This window comes from Canis lupus, chromosome 37 (assembly GCF_003254725.2).
Source record: "Canis lupus dingo isolate Sandy chromosome 37, ASM325472v2, whole genome shotgun sequence".
In the NCBI taxonomy this organism is placed as follows: Eukaryota; Metazoa; Chordata; class Mammalia; order Carnivora; family Canidae; genus Canis; species Canis lupus.
In genome coordinates this window covers 2,974,396-2,987,897 of record NC_064279.1, presented here as the reverse complement: position 1 = coordinate 2,987,897, position 13,502 = coordinate 2,974,396, and the positions used below count along the sequence as shown (strand labels likewise).

The 13,502-nt window shown below is 47.2% G+C and overlaps 1 protein-coding gene across 1 annotated transcript in view; it reads left to right on the top strand.

Moving 5' to 3' along the window:
• The first annotated feature begins 1,477 nt into the window (after positions 1-1,477).
• The window catches only part of TMEFF2 (transmembrane protein with EGF like and two follistatin like domains 2), a 222,131-nt gene continuing 210,106 nt past the window's right edge, over positions 1,478-13,502 (top strand). Inside the window, exons 1-3 of the mRNA XM_025441502.3 lie at positions 1,478-1,742; positions 5,046-5,155; positions 12,586-12,715. Of these exons, the coding sequence (XP_025297287.1) occupies positions 1,571-1,742; positions 5,046-5,155; positions 12,586-12,715 (412 nt within the window). The 5' untranslated portion in view covers positions 1,478-1,570. The remainder of the gene's footprint in view (positions 1,743-5,045; positions 5,156-12,585; positions 12,716-13,502) is intronic.

Genomic DNA, 13,502 nt, shown 5'->3' with positions numbered 1-13,502 from the left:
CGCGCCGGGGATACTCGGGCCCGCGGCCGCGCGCCTCTGCGGGCCGCCCCCCCCCCCCCGGGCCCTAGGGCGCCGCCGAGCCCCAACGCCTCCTCGGAGCCGCTTCCCCAGGCTGCACCTGCCGCCGCCGCCCCCGCGGGGTCCGGCCCGGTCCCACCCCGGTCCCACCCCGGTCCCACCCCGCGGCCCCGCCCGCAGGGTCCCCGCTGCACCGGGACCCGCCGGCCCGGGCTCCAGACCTCGGCTCCCGGGGGGGGGGGGAGGGCGGGGGGTCGGGGCTCCTCCAGGGAGGGAGGAGGAGGGAGGGGGAAGGGGAGGGGGAGAGAGGGAGAAGGAAGGAGGGAGGGAGAGACAGGGAGAAGGACAGAGATAGAGGGAGAGAGACGGAGGGAGAGGGACAGAGAGGGAGGGAGAGAGGGGGAGGGAGGGGAGGGAGAAGGAGGGAGGGAGGGGAAAGGGCAGGAAGGGGAGGGAGAGGGAGAGAGGAGGAGAGAGGAGGGAGGGGGGAAGATAGAGGGAGAGGGAGGGAGAGGGAAAGTGAGAGGGAAGGAGGGAGAGACAGGGAGAGTGAGGGAGAGAGGGAGGGAGAGAGGCAGAGAGAGGGGTAGAAGGAAGGAGGGAGGAGGAGGGAGAGAGGGAGAGGGACAGGGAGAGGGAGGGAGAGGGAGGGAGGGGGAGAGAGGGGGAGAGAGTGAGGAGGGAGAGAGACAGTGAGACAGAGGGGGGAGGGGGGGAGGGGGGACGCAGGGAGGGGCGGAGAGCCCGGCGGGCGGCTGGGTCAGCGGGGCGGGCGGTCCGGGGTCGCGGGCTCCGGCGGTAAGTGCCGCCGCCTCCAGGCCGCCCGCCGCCCTCCCCCCGGCCCCGGGGCCCGGTCCCCGCTCCCGCTGCGTCCGCCCGGCGCGAGCCCGGGTGCGCTCCGCCCCCCCCCCCCGCCCCGGCTCCAGCTCGGAGACGCGCCCGCCGCGGGGGCACAGGCGGCCCGGGGTCGCGCGCGGGAGCGGGGCAGGCGGCGGGGCGCGGGGTCCGCCCTGCAGCCGCGCCCCCCGGCGCCCCCCGCCCCCCGCCGCCCTCTGCGCCGCCGCCGCCGCCGCCGCCGCCGCGCCCCGCCCCCGGCCCCGCCCCCCGGGCCGCATCCCGCTCGGCCAATCGGCGGCCGCCCGCCCCCGCCCACGTGACCCCGGGCGGGCTGAGGACCTGCTGCTTCCCGAGCGCCGGGGATGCGGGCGGCAGAGCGCGAGCGGCGGCGGCGGGCCCGAGCGGCGCCCTGACGGTGCTCCCGGCCCGCGTCCCGGCTCGTCCGCGCCCCCGCCCGCCCGCGCGCCCGCCCGCGCCCCCCATGGCCGCAGCGCCCCGAGCCCCCGGCGCAGCCCGCCGGCCGACCACGCTCCCGCTGCCGGGCCAGGGCCGGGGCGCTGCATGTTTCTGAAACTCCGGCCGCCGCGTCCCCGCCCGCCGCGCCCCCCCCCGCCGCCGCCGCCGCCCGCGGGATGCCCAGGAGCCCGCCGCCCGGCCCCCGCGATCGCGCGTTGCCCGGAAGCCGCTGGCCGCTGCGGAGCCGCGCCGAGTAGCCATGGTGCTGGCGGAGCCCCCGCGGCCGGGCGGCGGCTGGACCCTGTGCGAGGGCTTCTGCTGGCTGCTGCTGCTGCCCGGCGCGCTGCTGCTCGTCGCCCGCCCCGCCAGGCTCGCGGCTTTCCCTACCTCCCTGAGCGACTGCCAGACGCCCACCGGCTGGAACTGCTCCGGTGAGTCCGGGCGCCCCAGCGCCGCCCCGCCCCGGCCCGCGGAGGAGCCGCGTCTGCAGCCCGGGCGCCTGCCAACGTGCGTCCGCTCGGGCCCGGCATCCCTGGGCCGACCCCCGTCCCCCCGGGGGAGCCCCGTTTGCAGCCGGGGCACCTGCCTCCGCGCGTCTGCTCGGCCCCCCGCATCCCTGAGCCGACCCCCGTCCACCCGGGGGAGCCCCGTTTGCAGCCGGGGCACCTGCCTCCGCGCGTCTGCTCGGCCCCCCACATCCCTGAGCCGACCCCCGTCCACCCGGAGGAGCCCCGTTTGCAGCCCGAGCACCTGCCTCCGTGCGTCTGCTCGGCCCCCCGCATCCCTGAGCCGACCCCCGTCCACCCCGAGGAGCCCCGTTTGCAGCCCGAGCACCTGCCTCCGTGCGTCTGCTCGGCCCCCCGCATCCCTGAGCCGACCCCCGTCCACCCGGAGGAGCCCCGTTTGCAGCCCGAGCACCTGCCTCCGTGCGTCTGCTCGGCCCCCCGCATTCCTGAGCCGACCCCCGTCCACCCCGAGGAGCCCCGTTTGCAGCCCGAGCACCTGCCTCCGTGCGTCTGCTCGGCCCCCCGCATCCCTGAGCCGACCCCCGTCCACCCGGAGGAGCCCCGTTTGCAGCCCAAGCACCTGCCTCCGTGCGTCTGCTCGGCCCCCCGCATTCCTGAGCCGACCCCCGTCCACCCAGAGGAGCCCCGTTTGCAGCCCCGAGCACCTGCCTCCGTGCATCTGCTCGGCCCCCCCTCTGTCCCCCCCATTCCTGAGCCGACCCCCGTCCACTCCTTGGAGCCGCGTCTGCAGCCCGGGCACCTGCCTGCGTCTGCTCGGCCCCCCCATTCCTGAGCCGACCCCCGTCCACCCGGAGGAGCCCAGTTTGCAGCCCCCCCACCTGCCTCAGTGCGTCTGCTCGGGGGCCCCCCCACTATCCCCCCCCATTCCTGACCGGACCCCCGTCCACCCCTTGGAGCCGCGTCTGCAGCCCCGGGCACCTGCCTCCGTGCGTCTTCTCGGGGGCCCCCCCATTCCTGTGCCGACCCCCGTGCACCCCGAGGAGCCCCGGGAGCCGTTGCAGGCCGCTACGGTGGGTGGGGGGGTGGGCGGGGCTGGGGGGCCCGAAAGTGCAGGTGGAGGGACCTTTGCATCCTTGCACTTAGGACTGCGGATGCTTTTTTTTTTTTTTTTTCTTTAAGAAAGAGTAAACGGGATGGTTCTGTGGATCCACCCAAAAGAGCACCCGACCGACCTTTGTGGGAAAGCCTAAAAGCAGACCCTTTTCCCGTCATTAAAGAAAAAAGAAAGAAGGGGAAAAAAAAAAAAAAAAGTCTAGCTAGAAGGAGCGAGAAATAACTTTATGAGAGAACCAGCGAGAAAGCGATCAATCAAATAGGGCCCCTGCAGGGGATGCGCGGATCCCGGGTGCCAGCGAGGCGCCCTGCTCTGGCCCTCGAGCCCAGGTCACACGGATCCTGGAGCTTAGGTTTCGGGAGATTCCCATCCCTCCTCCCCCCTTGCTCCCTCTCTCACATCCTCCTCCTCCTCCTCTTCCTCCTCCTCCTCCACTTGGCTGCAAACGACGTCGCGTCTGCAGCCCAGAGATGCTTCTCCCCGGCGTCCCCGAGCTGCTCCGGGGCGGAGGGAAGTTGAGGAAAGAGGCGGTTCGCGGGTCTCCCAGGCCGGGGGTGGGGGGTGGGGGTGCGCACAGCCGGGCCTGACCCGGGGGCGCGGGGTGACTCGGCTCCAGGGGCCAGGCGCCCTGCAGGCCCCCGGGCCCCTTGGGAGCTGGGAGCTGGGCGGGCTCCGCGCCCCGAAGCCTCGGAGAGAAGCCGGGCCGGGGGACTGCGGGCTGCTGCACCCCAAGTGGCCTTGGCCTTCCTTCCTGGAGCCGGCCCAGCGCGCATCCCCGGGCCGGGGTCGTGGTGCCATTTCTCTGGCTTTGCAAACGGCGTCAACCTGCCCGGGGCATTGTCCCCCAGGTCCGCTGTCTGCTCGTGCTCGCGAGTGTGCATGGAATTTTCTCATCTTCTGTAGATGGGATCCTGCTGTAGTTAAATCTGTCTCTGAATAAAGTGGTTCCCAGGGATGCATGCAAGCTCAAGTGGCTGGAACTTCGGGGAGGTGGGAACGGCCAACTGTAACTCACAGGATGAAAAAACACGCAGTCCAAGGCTGCTAAGGGCTGTAAATTCCACCAGGAAAATGATTAGGCATCATCATAGTTAGTGCTTTCTAAAGACAGGTTGAGCTCTGCAGCCCTGTTAAATTTGGGTCAAAGAGATGGCCTTTGTTCTGTTTTTGGCAATTTCTAAATTTGGTTATTCTCTGTAAAATTGAACAGGTTTTCTTTAACTCCTTCCTGGTTCGTAGGTGCATATATATATATATTTGTGAGAAGCTAAGTTCCACTCTGCAGGTGTCGAATCCCTTCTCCGGTGCTTTATCATAGGCATGTTCAACAACCTGCAAAATCACTTGTTTGAAACGGTCACAGCTTTGTGGTCCAACGCGTACTTGGTCTGCTACCTGCCAAGCATAGTATTGTTTTAGGAAATAACTAACCTAAGTGTGAAATTGAGTTTGACAATTAAGAAATGTATTATTGTGAGCCAGCTATCTTAAAGAGATCTGCAGAAACTAAAGAGAACAAACTTGTTTTCCTGGCCGATTTTTTGAGAACCTGGCACACCTCTCCACCCCTGTTAACTTAGAGGTGATCAATCTTCATTTGAGCCAGGCAGACCATCACGGCAAACACTGTGCCTGTTTATCTTTATTATTGGGGCTTTGTTTCCTCTTTGTCTGGAGAAATTCCAAATAAGGGGCCGTTCCAGACCTTAAAGTAAAAGAATGATTAACAATGGAGAATTGGTAAAATGACATTCAGAGACCATCACCAGCTCATTTCTAAAATGTGGAGTGTGGGGGTCATAAACTACCGTCTACTTAATGAGAAAAAAAAAAATAATGAAGCTAGGAAGCAAGTGTGAAACCTTCATTTACTGCTGCCAGCATTAACCCTGGCTAAAATAAAATAGCAATATCAAAAAAGAATATTAAAGGAGAATTGGCTAGAAAAGAACTGTGAAAAGAAAGAAATGAATATTGATCACTTAACTAGATTTTGGAGGTTATCAGTAGAGAATGACCTTGCAGTATAGCTGTGGTTATTGGAATTAAAATTTAGAGCAATGCTTTTAAAGCTTCAAGATAGTGCTTTTTCTTTTTTCCCCCTAAGGTCTATAACATATTTTAATGACTGGAGTATTCTCTTTAAATTTGAGGTTATGATGACAGAGAAAATGATCTCTTCCTCTGTGACACCAACACCTGTAAATTTGATGGGGAATGTTTAAGAATTGGAGACACTGTGACTTGCGTCTGTCAGTTCAAGGTAAGAAGTCTGATTTTTGCATCTTCGTATTCATTAACGAGACTACAAAGGAGGGATCTCCCTTTACAACCCATCACCTGGCAATTTATAGCTATGCAAGCTAAGAGGAAAGCTGGCACCAAGCAAGAGTACTGTACTGCAAAGAGAGCCAACGGATGTCAGAAAAGACAGAGCTTTTTGGAGAAATGTGTATGCCAGAGTTATGAATGCCACTGGCGGTAGAAAGCTTCAGGTTGTTCTTTTGATGTGTCAGAGGCAAATTATGCTTATGCGTCCCGTCTAGCATGCATTTTATAAATCAGCTGCTGGGGCTAATAGCCAAAATAATCAATGGAAAAGAAGTGTGGATTTGTACTTTTGTTCTTTTTTCATTGGGGCTATCATTTTTTGATCCTGTTGCTCTGCCTAAATGGCTTTAGGTTTTATTATCCTGGCAAGCCGGTTAAGTATTTAAATAAACTCCTTATTAATGTGACTTCAATACCACTGTGCTAGTTTTTGAAATCGTGGAACTTACTAATATATATCAACTTCTCATGGACCACATTCAATTTTAGCTGAATCTCCCAGGAATCCAAAAGAGTACAAATAGCTGCAAGTCATTTCATAAATGTTAGAAAAATATACTTTGCCTCATGTTAAAAAAATAAATAAAAAATATTCAAAAAAAAAGAGGGGAAGATTGCAGCACTGGTATCATCAAAACTGGGTTATGAGTATCTATAGAAGATAGAGCTCTTCAGTCATCATCTAACAAATGCTTTACCCCATGTAAATTGTAAACCTTCTTTTCTCCCAAAATGTGTATACAAGCATATATACCTTCAACTATCATAGGCGTTGTACTAATGTCTTCTATGCACCTTTGAGTGTTGCTGAATTACTTTTTTAAACGCACATGAATTCTAACACAAGGTTCAACCAGGAAATATGCGAATAAACAAAACTACATAAGTGGGATCAGGGAAAACTTTTCCAAGATTGTAGGCAAAAGTAAAATTTAAAAAAGAAGAAAAGAAAAGAAGAATCGATACAGAATAAATGAAATGAAAATATTAAGCCCAAATTCGGTCTAGACAATTGATACAGCATGTAGTATTTAGAATTGTTGATGAAATTAAATATTTTAAGTTGCATTCAACCTCCCGGTGAGAGAGATAAGGGAATTCATATTTAAATATAGTTTGAATGGTTTGTAAATAAGCTAAAAGCTGCTTGGACTTTATTTTCTTCTTTCTAAGAAAAGCAATAAAATGACTGATATTTGCAAAGTGCACCACCTCCTGGTGGGTCAGTATTGTTGTGACCATACTACAGTCTTTCAGACCATACTAGAGTGTTAGAAACATATTTATGCATATTTAATATGCATGTAACACCAACCTCTAAGGTCTCCAGCCACACTGAACAATGTAATTATGTTCTTTCAATGAACTACATGAGAGAGATGGAGCATGAAAACTCTCCAATTCATACTTTCCCCAAATGCTAACTAAGGAGAAAATACAGGTGGATAAATCATTAATTAAAGACTCAAAGTATTTTGTGGATTTCCCCCCCCGTTTGGATTGTGATTCCCATAAATTTGTCTTACTTTCATAACCAAGGGTAGAAATAAGAAGTGAATTCCTAAACGGTATAAAATGAACCAAAAAGAACGTTCTTCAAATGGAAAGCCATAATTCTAATACGATTTCAACAAGAGAAAAATAACAGAGTTCACAACATTCTAAATGGATGCATGCTACTAAAAGGGACGCATGGTTTTCTTATTAAAGAAATTATGTTCGGTTTTCAGGTTCCGCAAAGGGTTTTGGTAAAACTTTTACCGACAAAAATGTTTATGTTTTTCGTGCTTTGGTCAGCCCGTTACGTTCGTCACTAATTTAAATACCTTTTGAGTGGAGTAGATTTGGGAGTGGGCAATGAATGCAAGTTTGAATAAGAACCTACAATGTATTTTTTTTCCCTAATGCCTGTAACATTTAAATTTACTACGAGATTACTACTGCTATTAGCTTTTGCTTTGTGATGGTTGTCAGTCTGTCCAGAGAAAATAAACATTTCCTTCTGGAAAATTTAGACTCTACACATAGTAAGAATATAGAATGGCTGGATTAAGTTGAAGATCAAAGAAAATGCACAAATTGTGCAAAGAATAATAGGATATTTTAGGTTAAGAGTATCTTGATTCAGTCCTTTTCCGGTACATTCCAATGAGTTTGAGGTTGTTGTTATTTGTTTGTTTGTTTGTTTTTTTCCCCTGTATGATGAAAAGGGAGATGTCCTGATAATTTATTTTCCTAAATACTAAACTAGCTTAGATTGTCTACTCTCTGTTTATTCTGTTTACAGAAATTCTTTCATTCAAATAGGATGGAAACCATGGTCATTCTGGTTGGAGAGAGAAATTTCAGAGAAGTGTGTGTGTGTGTATGTGTGTGTGCACGCGCGTGTGATCTATAGTTTTCCAACTTGGAACATTAAAGTGAATATATATTTGCCTTAACTTCTCTTAGATGATTGAAAATAAACATATTCCCCCTTTATTTGTCAGAACTGAGTGAGTGGTAATTATTTCCTCCTCCTTTTACAGATGAGGAAATTAAGGCCCAGAATATAAATAACCATCATTAAGTGGTGATCTTAAAGTAAGAACCTATGTCCTTTGACCCCAAATCTAATTTTTTCCCCAAATATTATTATACGTGCAAGTGAGAATATCAGCAACAGCAATACCAAGTTATCGTAGACAATTCAGTATCCAAGGTAGTACAGCTGTTTTTTAGGTGATGATGTGAGTTCCAGATACGGCCTGGAGCCATGTTCCTATCAGAATACCAGATGGCATGCTGGTCAATATGATATATCAATTGTGGAGAGGAAAATTTAGAGATAATTAGAGGGATGGATGGATAGATGAATGAAAGGAAGAAGTAAGGAAGAAAGGACGAAAGGAAGAAGCATAGTGGTTATCCATAGATAGCATTGGTCATACAATGACCAATTATCAGTTATTTATTTATTTATTTTATCAGTTTGTAATTTTAAAATATGATGAAGCCTTCTGTCTTTCAGATATCCTTTATTTCAAGTATTCATTATTTGTATTTAATAAGCATGCTTTAGATCTGTAATTGTTCCACCTACTAGAACCGCATAACAAATTGCCCAGAACTTAGTGGCCCCAAAAATAATGAACAGTTCTTCTGCTCATGAATCTACAATAGGACAGGGCTTAAGGGAAGCATCTCATCTCTGCTTCCCTTGGCATTAGCTGAGGGAGAGGGAGAATTCAAAGGCTTGGTTCTGCACTCTTCTCAGGGCTCCCACTCATATGTCTGACTGTCGGCTGGACACCCTGGTCCTTAATGTGGATCTCTCTCTGTATGTGCTAGTTTGAGTTTCCTCAGACCACAATGGCTGGGTGTCAGGGGCAAGTGTCCAGAAAGAGAGAAAGAGCCAGATAGAAGCTGTATCCTTTAATGACCTAGCTTGAGAAGTCACACAGAGTCACTTTCACCATAGCCACAGGCTTGCCCACTCTTAAAGTCATATTTTCTTTCATTTAAAGAAATGTGGTTACAGAGAAGAAAAAGTTACTTATGGAATGATCAAAGGATTGGGACATGTGCAGGTTTTTTATCTTTTTCTTTTTTGGAAGAGAAACCTACCATATCCTAAGCCATTATTCTTAAGCCTTTGACAACTGGGAATATAACAAGAATTCACTTAACATCTGTGGAGTACCTTCTACATGCCAGACTCTATGGAAGGTGCCGACAATCTATAAAATATAAGTTCTACATAGCTTCTAGATGCTGAAATCTCAGCTGAAAGAAATCCTTATTAACCAAACAAGCAATAAATCATAGGAAAAAACTTCTCACATACATTTTTGTTCATTTGTAGTAAAATGAATCCCATATATTCTAGAGTGTCAAGTCATTGAATACACTAGTGTGATATGTAGCTACTTTCTTAAGCAATGTGGACACTTTGGAGCAAAATCATTCCACTGGAAAACACATATTTGGAAAATAAACTTAAGATTTTTATAACATCTTAAGAAAAATAGAATCATTCCTCCCCTGAGAGGGAGTTTGTACAACACATACATTTATGGGTCTAGCCATCTGGGCCTGAGTGTTGTTTTTTCTCTTACCAGCCAACTCTGTGGCCTTTAGCAAGTCACTTAACATCTGAATCCGTCCTTTCATCTGAAACTGAGCAGTATCATGATTGCCACTAAAAACTACTTCCAATAATTTGGCATATTTTAACAGCATACTTAGGTTATTTTTATGTGTGGGGGTTATTCTGTTTTCCTTTATTTCTATAATTTTAGACGTGTGTTTAGTGTCAGTTTTAGATGGTGTGTCAACTATACTCAAACAACAAAAAAAATGTTTAGCGTGAGACACAAATAATTTACATATCTTTTTATAAATGAGTATTCCAAAGTATTTTAAAGACATGACTCTGTTAATCCTCCCAAATGCCTTAGGTAACCATTTCAAATGGGAAAACTGAGCTACAAGCTTGTTAAATATTTAATAGTTGTGAGATACACACAAGGCCCTCCACCAGCGCAGTGAGAGAAATTGAGGAAACTAGGACCAGACTTCCACTCCTGAGCCGTAATGATTGAGAGTGTGCTTCCTCCTTGTAGTATTCATATTAATGAGTGCAAGGCATGGTATTAAAGGCCAAAAACATCGCGCTGATAATCTACAGTTAAGCTCTTTTCAGCTCCATACAAATCTCCCTCTTGGCTTGTGCATGGAACTTGGCAGCTCTGTTTTTAGCACTGTTCACATTTGGCTTACTGCATCCCTCAGAAGTGGCATATGAGCACTTTATCAGTTTGTTCCGTCTTTTGAGATGCACATCAGCATTGTGTGTTAGCGCTTGACAGAGATGATAAATACCTCCCGCCCTTACCCCCTGTCCACTCACTACATCTAAATACTCGGCAGAAGTGGATGAGAAAGATAAATAGAGAGGTTCCAGGGATTGGAGAGAAGAAAATGTGGGCCCAGATAATCTACACATTGTTGTAGGCAGGTCTGAAGATGGAGATTAAAAGGTAGCCAAAGACTAGAATTCTAGGACCTGAACAGGAGAAGCTAATAGTCCAGCCATCGCACTAATTTTGACTATTTTCTGCCTACTGCGAGTGTCACCAGATCCATTGACTGTGACAGGTTACAGTTGTTCCCTGCTTTCCAAGCTCTCCTCCGTGTGCTCAGGTAACCACTGTGGTGTTAGTGGGTCTTCATAAATCCTCCCTGGTCCTGAACACGGCACATTTATCAAGCACCTGTCCATCCACCTGCCTCCCAGGCTATGGTTCTGACCATGGAGCGGAAGCCCCATGTAGTTGGTGTTCCCTCCGTACTGCTCACTGGAGAATTCGACTCCTTACTGACGTTTGGCCATTGCCTTTCTTCTTCAATAGTGATAATGTTTTGGGTCCTGTGGTAGGGCAATTCTCAGATGTAAGCTAAAAAATACATATGTATTTCGAAAGTTTGTGGAAGGCAGCCCTTACACACATATTACCTGATCAGAAGTGAATGCCTATCGAGTTAAAGATCCTCATTAGTGAAAGGTTCTAATCAAAACAGTTTTTATTTTTATTTATTTATTCATTCATTTATTTATTTATTTTTCAAAACAGTTTTTAAATATAGTAACACAGGTAGACTGAGTTTGGGAGCCAAGAATGTAACTGTGGAAAGGAATTACTGCACAGAGGGCTTCCAGAATATCTAAATTAGGAATAATAGAGAAGATTTCTAAAACGTGTCATATTTAAAATATTTAAATCATTTTAATCACATGGAAGTGATTTCTAAGTAGTTATGATTTAATATCTAAATCATCATGTTAGCAGTTAACGGAGATCATAATATGAGTATCATACAATTTGGATTTACTATGGCAAGAAAAGTGTATCGCTATTACTAAGCTACGTTTCAGTTTTTTAATAACAGATACAAAGACTCATAAAATAAGACTTTCATTGCAGACAACATTGGCTTATCCTATTTCATATATAAATTACTCGGATGATTAAGCCATTGTTACATAAAGGCAAAGAGCAAGAGTTAAATGATTGATGAAGAAGGAGAAAGTCCAGATATTCTCAGGAAATAGAGTAAAAAAATAAATACCAGGTTTTTATGATAAGATTATAATTTTATTGGGAATTTGTACTTTTTTTCGTATAAATCTGAGTTGAATTTACCTTATGATAGAGTTTTAGGTTTATTATCATATATGTTAAAAGTTTCCTAGCCATCTCACTAGATCATGGGTTTATTTTCTATGTGTTATAAATTTACAGCCATGAAAAATCCAAGTATTTTAATAAGAACTAGAAGATAGGAAAGTGTTTTCACATGCATGTGTACGTATGATTTGCTTTACTTAGTTTCTGGCATATGTGTGTATTCATAAATAATCATCTTAGTTATTACATTTGTTACAATTAAGCAATGAAACACATCAGTAGTAGTAATCATGAGATAATCACATCTTTAGTGTAATTAGCAGGTATAGGACACAGCCAAGGATCGCTAATGCCTTAGAGTGTGATTATATTATGATGAGTATACCCTGTAGGTTGCCTAATTTCCATTGTGAAATGTGTACTTTTTTTGTAATGAGGCTGTTTTAAAAATGAACTCTTCTCTTTATGAAATATATATTAATAGTCATGCTTTTCAATAATCAATACCGCTTACATAGATTTCAACAGTTGTTGTTTTCTCCCCCTGTGTTCCACATTCTTTTGGTGTTTCTTGCAGTATATCTGTCAATATCTAAAGATATGTGACAGATTAATTAGTAACCCAAATGTCTTATCCAACTTACAGAAGTTTGTAAAGATTAAACTTCAACAGAGAAAAAAACCATACTAAAGAGTAACTGATTTCATTGGCATTTTGGCGATATACATCTGCTCTAAACACAGATAGGCATTACCTATTTTTAATACTTGAATATCGTAGCATGTTTTGATTCCCCCCCCCACCCCCGCCAAGCCAGATGGGTGTATATCTGAAAACCAGTATTAAAAAATGTTGATAACATTTGTTGCTATACCTTTTTAGTATTGCTAAAAGTATTTAGTATTTTAGTATTGCTTGCCAATCACTTTGTTGGAATCACCTGACCAATTTAAAAGCTCCCCCCCCCCCCCCCGGCCCCGCAGCCCCTCAACAAAATCAGATGACTGATTGGCTGACTTAACATTACTTCTGTGTATCTTTGAATGATGTTCTTACAAGGTTAAAGACTTTAGTGGATACAATGGGATTGCTGAAAATGAAAACAAATGCCTTCTTTGGTAAATTATTATTTCTGTTCAAGGTGTCAAGGCCTCCAGTACTAACCTACGCTTCTCTCTGTGTGTCCCTCAGTGCAACAGTGACTACGTGCCTGTGTGTGGCTCCAATGGGGAGAGCTACCAGAATGAGTGCTACTTGCGGCAGGCTGCATGCAAACAGCAGAGCGAGATTCTTGTGGTGTCTGAAGGGTCATGCGCCACAGGTACGTGTGTGATCCCAAGGACTCCCTGAAACCTTGGGAGACTGTGTCTTGCTTTTTCTATTATCTCCAAATAAATAATTCAGACTATATACTGGCTGGATAAGCCTCTCATTCTTTTGTACAAAGCATACATTATCCTTATTTTGTCTTTTTTTTTTACATTTCAAATCACTTCTGGAAGAAAAAGAAAATCTTCCATAAGGATGTTGATTTTAATGCATATGTTATTTAATGAAATGCAGACAGTTGAATAATATAATTAGAAGTCTAGATTTACTGCCCACGTCCCAAATATAGAGAAACCTATCTACTCACTAAAAAGGTTGGTCGGTTTGTTTTGAACAACAGCATCGTCTGCTGGAGGGCAGTTTTGCAGATCTGGGTTTGAAAATAAAAATGTGGGTGACCTCCGCAGCACTATAAAATATTATTCTTAACCATTTAGATGATTATATTGAAGAATGTATTTGTGAAGGACATCTGTCCTTTCTAACACAGTCAGCCTGGGATTCCACGAAGCTCTTTTAAGTTGTCTTTACCAAGAGTGCTCTGAAGGGAGTGAGGAAGAAGAGTCAGTTTCTCAGGTTTTCCTTTTGTGTGCAGTGATTGTTAGAGCTGAACAGTATTACAGGAAGAACAATAAACAAGGGCAACAAAGCCCAGCTTGAGAGAGTAATGCTTTAAAATACAGCTGAGTTTACAGATTAGGCTTGACACATTAAAATCACATATATTACAGACTTCAGTGTCCGTGATAGCTGTCTTTAATGGCACACAAGCATCTTTC